Source organism: Oncorhynchus clarkii, chromosome 3, assembly GCF_045791955.1.
Source record: "Oncorhynchus clarkii lewisi isolate Uvic-CL-2024 chromosome 3, UVic_Ocla_1.0, whole genome shotgun sequence".
Classification (NCBI taxonomy): domain Eukaryota; kingdom Metazoa; phylum Chordata; class Actinopteri; order Salmoniformes; family Salmonidae; genus Oncorhynchus; species Oncorhynchus clarkii.
Window position 1 is genome coordinate 90,040,972 of NC_092149.1, and position 14,228 is coordinate 90,055,199.

Consider the following 14,228-nt stretch of genomic DNA (forward strand, 5'->3'; position numbering starts at 1 on the left):
GAGTGGAGGCTGTTATAGCAGCAAAGGGGGGGTCCAACTCCACATTAATGCCCACGATTTTGGAATGGGATGTTCAACGAGCAGGTGTCCACAAACATACTTTTGGTCATGTAGTGTAAGTAATATGAAAACTTGCATCACTGAGGGTTAATAAAAACAGCTGCAAGGTATTTCCACAGCTCACACAGGCACTTAATGCCCTGCCAGGTTGACCATCAGGCTAGACAGTGGTCTCAGACACAATCTTTGATGCGAGGAAGCTATATTTCTGAAGCACTGTGGTTGAGATGCTTGCTGAATTCATTGTGCTATCATCTTCCTGGGGACCTGCTGCTCCACTGCTGTACTTTCTGATTTGCTTAAGTACAAAAGACTGCTTCCCTTAGTGGCTCCATCTCTGTTGAGCGAAGTGCCAGAGACACTTGGATCCATCAGGCATACTGGTGTAGGGGTTGGATCGAAGTTGACTGCCAGAGGATTCAGTATGCATGCGAAGCCCTCATTCAGTGACTTCAGGAGGACCTGTGCCAACGGTTTTGCAACAGTAGTTGACTGCAAGTCTGCCTCAAGATTGAGAAGGCACGGCATCGCGTCAGACAGCTGCTGGCTTTCAGTTGGAAGTTGGTCGGTGTGTTCTAACTTGGCCCATTCACTGGTCAGCATGCTGTTCTAGCTTGGCCCGTTCACTGGTCAACAAGCTGTTCTAGCTTGGCCCGTTCACTGGTCAACAAGCTGTTCTAGCTTGGCCCGTTCACTGGTCAGCAAGCTATTCTAGCTTGGCCCGTTCACTGGTCAACAAGCTGTTCTAGCTTGGCCCGTTCACTGGTCAACAAGCTGTTCTAGCTTGGTCCGTTCACTGGTCAACAAGCTGTTCTAGCTTGGCCCGTTCACTGGTCAGCAAGCTGTTCTAGCTTGGCCCGTTCACTGGTCAGCAAGCTGTTCTAGCTTGGCCCGTTCACTGGTCAACAAGCTGTTCTAGCTTGGCCCGTTCACTGGTCAACAAGCTGTTCTAGCTTGGCCCGTTCACTGGTCAGCAAGCTGTTCTAGCTTGGCCCGTTCACTGATCAGCAAGCTGTTCTAGCTTGGCCCGTTCACTGGTCAGCAAGCTGTTCTAGCTTGGCCCGTTCACTGGTCAACAAGCTGTTCTAGCTTGGCCCGTTCACTGGTCAGCAAGCTGTTCTAGCTTGGCCCGTTCACTGGTCAACAAGCTGTTCTAGCTTGGCCCGTTCACTGGTCAACAAGCGGTTCTAGCTTGGCCCGTTCACTGGTCGGCAAGCTGTTCTAGCTTGGCCCGTTCACTGGTCAACAAGCTGTTCTAGCTTGGCCCGTTCACTGGTCGGCAAGCTGTTCTAGCTTGGCCCGTTCACTGGTCAACAAGCTGTTCTAGCTTGGCCCGTTCACTGGTCGGCAAGCTGTTCTAGCTTGGCCCGTTCACCGGTCAACAAGCTGTTCTAGCTTGGCCTGTTCACTGGTCAACAAGCTGTTCAGTGTCACGCTCTGTGTTCTCCCTCAGATGTCTTCTCTGTTAGCTACTGATAGCTAGTGATGCACAGCTACTGTAGGTGTATTTGAAACATTGGCATCTACTGTCAGCATTTACCCGCCAGATTCAGAAGCTTGAAGATAAAACGGCGCCGTACTGGATGGCCGCCGTTTTGCAGGCTCCGACCCAACTTTGCTATTTTGTCAGCCACCTCTTCATTCCATTCTATTGGCTAATGTACATTCACTAGATAATAAGATGGACCTCTGATCGTCCCTCCATTCTACTGGCCAATGTACAGTCACTAGATAATAAGTTGGAGGACCTCTGATCGTCCCTCCATTCTACTGGCTAATGTACAGTCACTAGATAATAAGATGGACCTCTGATCGTCCCTCCATTCTACTGGCTAATGTATAGTCACTAGATAATAAGATGGACCTCTGATCGTCCCTCCATTCTACTGGCTAATGTACAGTCACTAGATAATAAGATGGAGGACCTCTGATCGTCCCTCCATTCTACTGGCTAATGTACAGTCACTAGATAACAAGATGGACCTCTGATCGTCCCTCCATTCTACTGGCTAATGTACAGTCACTAGATAATAAGATGGAGGACCTCTGATCGTCCCTCCATTCTACTGGCTAATGTACAGTCACTAGATAATAAGATGGACCTCTGATCGTCCCTCCATTCTACTGGCTAATGTACAGTCACTAGATAATAAGATGGAGGACCTCTGATCGTCCCTCCATTCTACTGGCTAATGTACAGTCACTAGATAATAAGATGGAGGACCTCTGATCGTCCCTCCATTCTACTGGCTAATGTACAGTCACTAGATAATAAGATGGAGGACCTCTGATCGTCCCTCCATTCTACTGACTAATATACAGTCACTAGATAGTAAGATGGAGGACCTCCGATCGCAGATTTGCTACCAATGGGACTATTGAAACAGCAATAATATCTGCTTTTCTGAAACAAGATACCGACATGGCTATCGAACTCAATGGCTTCTCCATTCACCGGGTGGTCAGGACAGTAGAGTCAGGGAAATCAAGGGGGGGGGGGGGGGGGGTTTGCCTCTACATCAACTGGTGTGCTAACTCCAGAGCGGTGGAAGTGTCGACCAATTGTTCACCCATCTTGGATTACATGATGGTCAAATGCCGACCCTTCTACCTCCCGAGGGAGTTTTCAGCTGTTATTGTGACTGTTGTAGACATTCCACTTCAGGACAAGAAAAATAACAAGCTGATACTTAAACTGTACAAAGCTATAAACAAGCAAGAAAACCTTCATCCAGAGTCTGCTTTTGTGTTTGCCGGCAATTTTTATTCCGTGTCACTAATACACATGGGGAGATAAAGTTCTAGACCACTGTTATTCTACCAACACGCAAGCATACAAGGCCCTCCCTTTTCCATAATTCGGCAAATCAGATCATGACTCCGTACTCCTGCTTCCTGTTTACAAGCAGAAACTCCCAACAGGAAGTACCCATGACTCGCTCCGTTGAGAATTGGTCACCAGAATCAGAGATTATGCTACAGGACTGCTTTGTAGTGCTGATTGGGATATGTTGTTTCGAGACTCCGTCAATAACATTGACGCACTAACCACCTCCGTCACTGGCTTCATTACAAAATGTATCAGCGACGTTGTCCCCACGGTGAGGGTTTGCCGCATCACCAATCAGAAGCCCTGGATTAACAGAGGTTGGTGCTAAACTAAAGGCTACTGCACACAGAGCTATTGTAGACAACCCTGAGGCTACGACCGAAGACAGGAATAAGTAAAAGTCCAGCTATGTTCTCCGCAGAGTCAATGATGCCTCTCTACCAGACGAACTCAATGCATTTTATGCACGCTTTGGCAACATCGTGCCGGGTATGAGGGCCGTCACCGACCCAGAAGATTGGCTTATGGCACACATGAACTCCACCATCCCAGACACCCTAGACCCACTACAATTTGCATACCACCCCAATAGATCCATAGATGGTGCAATTGCTCTCCCCCCTGCCCTCACCCACCTAGATAAGAATGCTGTTCATTGATTACAGCTCAGCGTTCAACACCATTGTCCACTCCAAGCTTGTCACCAAGCTTAGGACCCTGGGTCTGAACACCACCCTCTGAAACTGGATCCTGGACTTCCTGACAGACGGCCCCCAGGTGGTTAGGGTAGGTAACACCACATCCGCCACGCTGATCCTCAACACAGGGGCCCCTCAGGGGTACGTGCTCAGTCCCACCCCCCCCCCCCCGTACCCCCTGGTCACCGACAACGATGAGACAGCCTATAGGAAGGAGGTCAGAGACCTGTGCCAGGACAACAACCTCTCCCTCAACGTGATCAAGACAAATGAGATCATTGTGGACTACAGGAAAAGGAGGACCGAGCACGACCCCATTGTCATCGACGGGGCTGTAGTGGAGCAGGTTGAGAGCTTCAAGTTCCTTGGTGTCCACATAGCCTCCCCATTGACTCTGTACCGGTGCCCCCTGTATATAGCCTCCACATTGACTCTGTACCGGTACCCCCTGTATATAGCCTCCACATTGACTCTGTACCGGTACCCCCTGTATATAGCCTCCACATTGACTCTGTACCAGTACCCCTGTATATAGCCTCCACATTGACTCTGTACCGATACCCCCTGTATATAGCCTCCACATTGACTCTGTACCGGTACCCCCTGTATATAGCCTCCACACTGACTCGGTAACAACCCCCTGTATATAGCCTCCACATTGACTCTGTACCGGTACCCCCTGTATATAGCCTCCACATTGACTCTGTACCGGTACCCCCTGTATATAGCCTCCACATTGACTCTGTACCGGTACCCCCTGTATATAGCCTCCACGTTGACTCTGTACCGGTACCCCCTGTATATATCCTCCACATTGACTCTGTACTGGTACCTCCTGTATATAGCCTCCACATTGACTCTGTACCGGTACCCCCTGTATATAGCCTCCACATTGACTCTGTACCGGTACCCCCTGTATATAGCCTCCACATTGACTCTGTACCGGTACCCCCTGTATATAGCCTCCACATTGACTCTGTACCAGTACTCCCTGTATATAGCCTCCACATTGACTCTGTACCGTAACACCCTGTATATAGCCTCCACATTGACTCTGTACCGTAATACCCTGTATATAGCCTCCACATTGACTCTGTACCAGTACCCCCTGTATATAGTCTCCACATTGACTCTGTACTGGTACCCCCTGTATATAGCCTCCACATTGACTCTGTACTGGTACCCCCTGTATATAGCCTCCACATTGACTCTGTACCGGTACCCCCTGTATATAGCCTCCACATTGACTCTGTACCGTAATACCCTGGATATAGCCTCCACATTGACTCTGTACCAGTACTCCCTGTATATAGCCTCCACATTGACTCTGTACCAGTACCCCCTGTATATAGCCTCCACATTGACTCTGTACCGGTACCCCCTGTATATAGCCTCCACATTGACTCTGTACTGGTACCCCCTGTATATAGCCTCCACATTGACTCTGTACTGGTACCCCTGTATATAGCCTCCACATTGACTCTGTACTGGTACCCCCTGTATATAGCCTCCACATTGACTCTGTACCGGTACCCCCTGTATATAGCCTCCACATTGACTCTGTACCGGTACCCCCTGTATATAGCCTCCACATTGACTCTGTACCAGTACCCCCTGTATATAGTCTCCACATTGACTCTGTACCGGTACCCCCTGTATATAGCCTCCACATTGACTCTGTACCAGTACCCCTGTATATAGCCTCCACATTGACTCTGTACCGATACCCCCTGTATATAGCCTCCACATTGACTCTGTACCGGTACCACCTGTATATAGCCTCCACACTGACTCGGTAACAACCCCCTGTATATAGCCTCCACATTGACTCTGTACCGGTACCCCCTGTATATAGCCTCCACATTGACTCTGTACCGGTACCCCCTGTATATAGCCTCCACATTGACTCAGTACTGGTACCCCCTGTATATAGCCTCCACATTGACTCTGTACCGGTACCCCCTGTATATAGCCTCCACATTGACTCTGTACTGGTACCACCTGTATATAGCCTCCACATTGACTCTGTACCGGTACCCCCTGTATATAGCCTCCACATTGACTCTGTACCGGTACCCCCTGTATATAGCCTCCACATTGACTCTGTACCGGTACCCCCTGTATATAGCCTCCACATTGACTCTGTACCAGTACTCCCTGTATATAGCCTCCACATTGACTCTGTACCGTAACACCCTGTATATAGCCTCCACATTGACTCTGTACCGTAATACCCTGTATATAGCCTCCACATTGACTCTGTACCAGTACCCCCTGTATATAGTCTCCACATTGACTCTGTACTGGTACCCCCTGTATATAGCCTCCACATTGACTCTGTACTGGTACCCCCTGTATATAGCCTCCACATTGACTCTGTACCGGTACCCCCTGTATATAGCCTCCACATTGACTCTGTACCGTAATACCCTGGATATAGCCTCCACATTGACTCTGTACCAGTACTCCCTGTATATAGCCTCCACATTGACTCTGTACCAGTACCCCCTGTATATAGCCTCCACATTGACTCTGTACCGGTACCCCCTGTATATAGCCTCCACATTGACTCTGTACTGGTACCCCCTGTATATAGCCTCCACATTGACTCTGTACTGGTACCCCTGTATATAGCCTCCACATTGACTCTGTACTGGTACCCCCTGTATATAGCCTCCACATTGACTCTGTACCGGTACCCCCTGTATATAGCCTCCACATTGACTCTGTACCGGTACCCCCTGTATATAGCCTCCACATTGACTCTGTACCAGTACCCCCTGTATATAGTCTCCACATTGACTCTGTACTGGTACCCCCTGTATATAGCCTCCACATTGACTCTGTACTGGTACCCCCTGTATATAGCCTCCACATTGACTCTGTACTGGTACCTCCTGTATATAGCCTCCACATTGACTCTGTACCGGTACCCCCTGTATATAGCCTCCACATTGACTCTGTACCGGTACCCCCTGTATATAGCCTCCACATTGACTCTGTACCGGTACCCCCTGTATATAGCCTCCCCATTGACTCTGTACCAGTACTCCCTGTATATAGCCTCCACATTGACTCTGTACCAGTACTCCCTGTATATAGCCTCCACATTGACTCTGTACCGTAACACCCTGTATATAGCCTCCACATTGACTCTGTACCGTAACACCCTGTATATAGCCTCCACATTGACTCTGTACCGGTACCTCCTGTATATAGCCTCTACATTGACTCTGTACCGGTACCCCCTGTATATAGCCTCCACATTGACTCTGTACCGGTACCCCCTGTATATAGCCTCCACATTGACTCTGTACCGGTACCCCCTGTATATAGCCTCCACATTGACTCTGTACCAGTACTCCCTGTATATAGCCTCCACATTGACTCTGTACCGTAACACCCTGTATATAGCCTCCACATTGACTCTGTACCGGTACCTCCTGTATATAGCCTCCACATTGACTCTGTACCGGTACCCCCTGTATATAGCCTCCACATTGACTCTGTACTGGTACCCCCTGTATATAGCCTCCACATTGACTCTGTACCGGTACCCCCTGTATATAGCCTCCACATTGACTCTGTACCGGTACCCCCTGTATATAGCCTCCACATTGACTCTGTACCAGTACTCCCTGTATATAGCCTCCACATTGACTCTGTACCGTAACACCCTGTATATAGCCTCCACATTGACTCTGTACTGGTACCCCCTGTATATAGCCTCCACATTGACTCTGTACCGGTACCCCCTGTATATAGCCTCCACATTGACTCTGTACCGGTACCCCCTGTATATAGCCTCCACATTGACTCTGTACCGGTACCCCCTGTATATAGCCTCCACATTGACTCTGTACCGTAACACCCTGTATATAGCCTCCACATTGACTCTGTACCAGTACTCCCTGTATATAGCCTCCACATTGACTCTGTACCAGTACTCCCTGTATATAGCCTCCATATTGACTCTGTACCAGTACTCCCTGTATATAGCCTCCACATTGACTCTGTACCAGTACTCCCTGTATATAGCCTCCACATTGACTCTGTACCGTAACACCCTGTATATAGCCTCCACATTGACTCTGTACCGTAACACCCTGTATATAGCCTCCACATTGACTCTGTACCGGTACCTCCTGTATATAGCCTCTACATTGACTCTGTACCGGTACCCCCTGTATATAGCCTCCACATTGACTCTGTACCGGTACCCCCTGTATATAGCCTCCACATTGACTCTGTACCGGTACCCCCTGTATATAGCCTCCACATTGACTCTGTACCAGTACTCCCTGTATATAGCCTCCACATTGACTCTGTACCGTAACACCCTGTATATAGCCTCCACATTGACTCTGTACCGGTACCTCCTGTATATAGCCTCCACATTGACTCTGTACCGGTACCCCCTGTATATAGCCTCCACATTGACTCTGTACCGGTACCCCCTGTATATAGCCTCCACATTGACTCTGTACCGGTACCCCCTGTATATAGCCTCCACATTGACTCTGTACCGGTACCCCCTGTATATAGCCTCCACATTGACTCTGTACCAGTACTCCCTGTATATAGCCTCCACATTGACTCTGTACCGTAACACCCTGTATATAGCCTCCACATTGACTCTGTACCGGTACCTCCTGTATATAGCCTCCACATTGACTCTGTACCGGTACCCCCTGTATATAGCCTCCACATTGACTCTGTACTGGTACCCCCTGTATATAGCCTCCACATTGACTCTGTACCGGTACCCCCTGTATATAGCCTCCACATTGACTCTGTACCGGTACCCCCTGTATATAGCCTCCACATTGACTCTGTACCAGTACTCCCTGTATATAGCCTCCACATTGACTCTGTACCGTAACACCCTGTATATAGCCTCCACATTGACTCTGTACTGGTACCCCCTGTATATAGCCTCCACATTGACTCTGTACCGGTACCCCCTGTATATAGCCTCCACATTGACTCTGTACCGGTACCCCCTGTATATAGCCTCCACATTGACTCTGTACCGTAATACCCTGTTTATAGCCTCCACATTGACTCTGTACTGGTACCCCCTGTATATAGCCTCCACATTGACTCTGTACCGGTACCCCCTGTATATAGCCTCCACATTGACTCTGTACCGGTACCCCCTGTATATAGCCTCCACATTGACTCTGTACCGTAACACCCTGTATATAGCCTCCACATTGACTCTGTACCAGTACTCCCTGTATATAGCCTCCACATTGACTCTGTACCAGTACTCCCTGTATATAGCCTCCACATTGACTCTGTACCAGTACTCCCTGTATATAGCCTCCACAATGACTCTGTACTGGTGCCCCCTGTATATAGCCTCCACATTGACTCTGTACCGGTACCCCCTGTATATAGCCTCCACATTGACTCTGTACCGGTACCCCCTGTATATAGCCTCCACATTGACTCTGTACCGTAACACCCTGTATATAGCCTCCACATTGACTCTGTACCAGTACTCCCTGTATATAGCCTCCACATTGACTCTGTACCGTAACACCCTGTATATAGCCTCCACATTGACTCTGTACCGTAACACCCTGTATATAGCCTCCACATTGACTCTGTACCGGTACCTCCTGTATATAGCCTTCACATTGACTCTGTACCGGTACCCCCTGTATATAGCCTCCACATTGACTCTGTACCGGTACCCCCTGTATATAGCCTCCACATTGACTCTGTACCGTAACACCCTGTATATAGCCTCCACATTGACTCTGTACCAGTACTCCCTGTATATAGCCTCCACATTGACTCTGTACCAGTACTCCCTGTATATAGCCTCCACATTGACTCTGTACCGGTACCCCCTGTTTATAGCCTCCCCATTGACTCTGTACCAGTACTCCCTGTATATAGCCTCCACATTGACTCTGTACCAGTACTCCCTGTATATAGCCTCCACATTGACTCTGTACCGTAACACCCTGTATATAGCCTCCACATTGACTCTGTACCGTAACACCCTGTATATAGCCTCCACATTGACTCTGTACCGGTACCTCCTGTATATAGCCTCCACATTGACTCTGTACCGGTACCCCCTGTATATAGCCTCCACATTGACTCTGTACTGGTACCCCCTGTATATAGCCTCCACATTGACTCTGTACCGGTACCCCCTGTATATAGCCTCCACATTGACTCTGTACCGGTACCCCCTGTATATAGCCTCCACATTGACTCTGTACCAGTACTCCCTGTATATAGCCTCCACATTGACTCTGTACCGTAACACCCTGTATATAGCCTCCACATTGACTCTGTACCGTAATACCCTGTATATAGCCTCCACATTGACTCTGTACCGGTACCCCCTGTATATAGCCTCCACATTGACTCTGTACCGGTACCCCCTGTATATAGCCTCCACATTGACTCTGTACCGTAACACCCTGTATATAGCCTCCACATTGACTCTGTACCAGTACTCCCTGTATATAGCCTCCACATTGACTCTGTACCAGTACTCCCTGTATATAGCCTCCACATTGACTCTGTACCAGTACTCCCTGTATATAGCCTCCACAATGACTCTGTACTGGTACCCCCTGTATATAGCCTCCACATTGACTCTGTACCGGTACCCCCTGTATATAGCCTCCACATTGACTCTGTACCGGTACCCCCTGTATATAGCCTCCACATTGACTCTGTACCGTAACACCCTGTATATAGCCTCCACATTGACTCTGTACTAGTACTCCCTGTATATAGCCTCCACATTGACTCTGTACCAGTACTCCCTGTATATAGCCTCCACATTGAATATGTACCAGTACTCCCTGTATATAGCCTCCATATTGACTCTGTACCAGTACTCCCTGTATATAGCCTCCACATTGACTCTGTACCAGTACTCCCTGTATATAGCCTCCACATTGACTCTGTACCAGTACTCCCTGTATATAGCCTCCACATTGACTCTGTACCAGTACTCCCTGTATATAGCCTCCACATTGACTCTGTACCAGTACTCCCTGTATATAGCCTCCACATTGACTCTGTACCAGTACTCCCTGTATATAGTCTCCACATCTCTTACTTTTTGGAGGTTTTCTTAAAACTGCATTGTTGGTTAAGGGCTTGTAAGAAAGTTGTATTCAGCGCTTGTGACAAATACAATTTGATTTGACATTATAAATATGGTACTGGAACTGACCCTGTATATAGGATGCTTACTTACTTTGTTCTTCATATTTCGTGTGTGTTTTTTCTAGTAGTACATTGTTATTGATTATTACATTGTTGGGTTTCGAGTTTGAAAGAAAGGCTTGTGTATGTGACATTGAAACTTGAAAACCCCATTAGGAAAAAAAGCTTAACCCCATTTGGATTTTTTCCCACAGTTTAGAAGTTCAAAAACTAAACATAATGTATGATTTTTATTTTTTTTTAGTTAATTTTCAGTTTAATCTAATAACCTTGGTTTTAATTTTGTATAATTATAGAAGCAAGAGCAGAGGTGAACTTTAAATGTGAAAATGATAGAGAGACACGTTCTGTGTGTTGTCTCTCAGCAGTCTCCAGAGCAGGAGGTGGTGTATCTCTTAATCCCAACCCAGGCGGTAGGTGCTCTGATCGGGAAGAAGGGGCAGCACATCAAACAGCTAGCACGCTTCGCTGGGGCCTCCATCAAGGTAGGAGGACATCTCCTTTTTTAACAACATAGAAATATTTTTTTTCTTCTTACAGCAAATCATAAACTATTTACATTAGAAAATGTTACTGCGACTAAGGAAAGGGTTAGGGGTTAGGGTTTGGGGTCTATTTACATTAGAAAATGTTACTGCGACTAAGGAAAGGGTTAGGGGTTAGGGTTTGGGGTCTATTTACATTAGAAAATGTTACTGCGACTAAGGAAAGGGTTAGGGGTTAGGGTTTGGGGTCTATTTACATTAGAAAATGTTACTGCGACTAAGGAAAGGGTTAGGGGTTAGGGTTTGGGGTCTATTTACATTAGAAAATGTTACTGCGACTAAGGAAAGGGTTAGGGGTTAGGGTTTGGGGTCTATTTACATTAGAAAATGTTACTGCGACTAAGGAAAGGGTTAGGGGTTAGGGTTTGGGGTCTATTTACATTAGAAAATGTTACTGCGACTAAGGAAAGGGTTAGGGGTTAGGGTTTGGGGTCTATTTACATTAGAAAATGTTACTGCGACTAAGGAAAGGGTTAGGGGTTAGGGTTTGGGGTCTATTTACATTAGAAAATGTTACTGCGACTAAGGAAAGGGTTAGGGGTTAGGGTTTGGGGTCTATTTACATTAGAAAATGTTACTGCGACTAAGGAAAGGGTTAGGGGTTAGGGTTTGGGGTCTATTTACATTAGAAAATGTTACTGCGACTAAGGAAAGGGTTAGGGGTTAGGGTTTGGGGTCTATTTACATTAGAAAATGTTACTGCGACTAAGGAAAGGGTTAGGGGTTAGGGTTTGGGGTCTATTTACATTAGAAAATGTTACTGCGACTAAGGAAAGTAAAGGGCCTTGAAAGCATCCCTGGATCATCCAACTCTTGAATCTCACTGTTCTGTGGTTAGGGTTGGTTGAGTCACTGTTCTGTGGTAAGGGTTGGTTGAGTCACTGTTCTGTGGTCAGTGTTGGTTGAGTCACAGGGACTTTCTGGACTCCTGCTGAGGATCTTAAGACTCCTGTATCTCTACAAACGGTCTCTGTTGACAGCTGACTAACAGACCAGGCATCCTAAAGATCCTCTCTAACCGTAACAGACCAGGCATCCTAAAGATCCTCTCTAACCGTAACGGACCAGGCATCCTAAAGATCCTCTCTAACCGTAACAGACCAGGCATCCTAAAGATCCTCTCTAACCGTAACAGACCAAGCATCCTAAAGATCCTCTCTAACCATAACAGACCAGGCATCCTAAAGATCCTCTCTAACCGTAACAGACCAAGCATCATAAAGATCCCCTCTAACCGTAACAGACCAGGCATCCTAAAGATCCTCTCTAACCGTAACGGACAAGGCATCCTAAAGATCCTCTCTAACCGTAACAGACCAGGCATCCTAAAGATCCTCTCTAACCGTACGGATAAGGCATCCTAAAGATCCTCTCTAACCGTAACAGACCAGGCATCCTAAAGATCCTCGCTAACCGTAACAGACCAAGCATCCTAAAGATCCTCTCCAACCGTAACAGACCAGGCATCCTAAAGATCCTCTCTAACTGTAACAGACCAAGCATCCTAAAGATCCTCTCTAACCGTAACAGACCAGGGATCCTAAAGATCCTCTCTAACCGTAATGGACCGGGCATCCTAAAGAGGAAGGCATGTTCTCTCAACAGCTTTGGCTCAGGTCTGGCTGTGAATATTGCAATGTGGTCAACTTGGGCCATAACACTGCATGACTCAGAGTTTCTTCGAGGCATGATTGAGGTGGTGACCCTCTAACCTCTCCCTGTCCCCAAGATCGCCCCAGCAGAGAACCCTGGCGTCACTGAGAGGATGGTCATGATCACCGGACCTCCAGCAGCTCAGTTTAAGGTAAACACACGTCTATGTCAACATCTTCACCCATCAGCATTCAGCAGTACTGGCCTGTAGCCATGTCAGACTCAGTTCCATTCCAGGTCAGCAGCCTGGTAGACCCTTAACATCTGCTCACCTGTACCAGCCTGTAGTTTCCATATGTCTTCTCCTGTGTTGTGTCTTCCAGGCACAGGGCAGGATATTTGGGAAGCTGAAAGAGGAGAACTTCTTCACAGCGAAGGACGAAGTGAAGCTAGAGACACATATCAAAGTTCCCTCGAATGCAGCCGGACGCGTCATCGGCAAGGGAGGCAAAACCGTGAGTAACAACTGTACATGCAGTCGGAGTCACAGCGCCATGCCGGGTGCTCTTTGAAATGCGCTCAGTGTCTTTCCAGTCATGATCTCTGTGTCCTCTCTAGGTCAATGAGCTGCAGAACCTGACCAGTGCAGAAGTCATCGTGCCACGAGACCAAACGCCAGACGAGAACGATGAGGTCTTCGTAAAGATCAGCGGGCATTTCTTCGCCAGTCAGGTGATATCATGTATTTTCTGCTCTAGTCATATATAATATATCATAATATGCCATTTAGCAGACACCTTTTTTCCAATGCAACTTACAGGTGTCTGTGCATACATTTTCCTATGGCTGCCATGCTCTACCAACTGAGCCACACAGGACCAGTGTAATGTTCAAGTCAAAACACTTTGACATGATTCCATCCTAAAATACAGTATGTTTCTTCCAGTCTGCTCAGAGGAAGATCCGTGAGATCATCCAGCAGGTGAAACAGCAGGAACAGAAACACCAGCAGCAGGGAGCTCCCAGCATGCACCACTCTAAGTGACCAGCAGGTAGAGCGGTGCGGCTCCCTCCCCCTCTCTCTCTCCAGCGGGCTCAAGCCAATGAATGTAGCCCTCCCACTTGGACGGACAACCAGACCAGCCAATGGGACAAGGCAAAGCAGAACAGCAGAACCGGGAACAAAACCAAATAACTTAATTGATCGGGGGGGAAAAGTGATGAGAGTCAAATGCTTGGGGCATTATGTGCACTGCCAGCCCAGAGCGGAGAGAGAGGACGGGGAGAGGAAACGGA

The 14,228-nt window shown here is 47.7% G+C and overlaps 1 protein-coding gene across 1 annotated transcript in view; it reads left to right on the top strand.

Moving 5' to 3' along the window:
* LOC139405549 (insulin-like growth factor 2 mRNA-binding protein 2) overlaps positions 1-14,013 on the top strand; it is a 98,677-nt gene extending 84,664 nt beyond the window's left edge. Inside the window, exons 12-16 of the mRNA XM_071147965.1 lie at positions 11,160-11,279; positions 13,069-13,143; positions 13,316-13,447; positions 13,551-13,664; positions 13,879-14,013. Of these exons, the coding sequence (XP_071004066.1) occupies positions 11,160-11,279; positions 13,069-13,143; positions 13,316-13,447; positions 13,551-13,664; positions 13,879-13,977 (540 nt within the window). The 3' untranslated portion in view covers positions 13,978-14,013. The remainder of the gene's footprint in view (positions 1-11,159; positions 11,280-13,068; positions 13,144-13,315; positions 13,448-13,550; positions 13,665-13,878) is intronic.
* Positions 14,014-14,228: the final 215 nt, after the last annotated feature.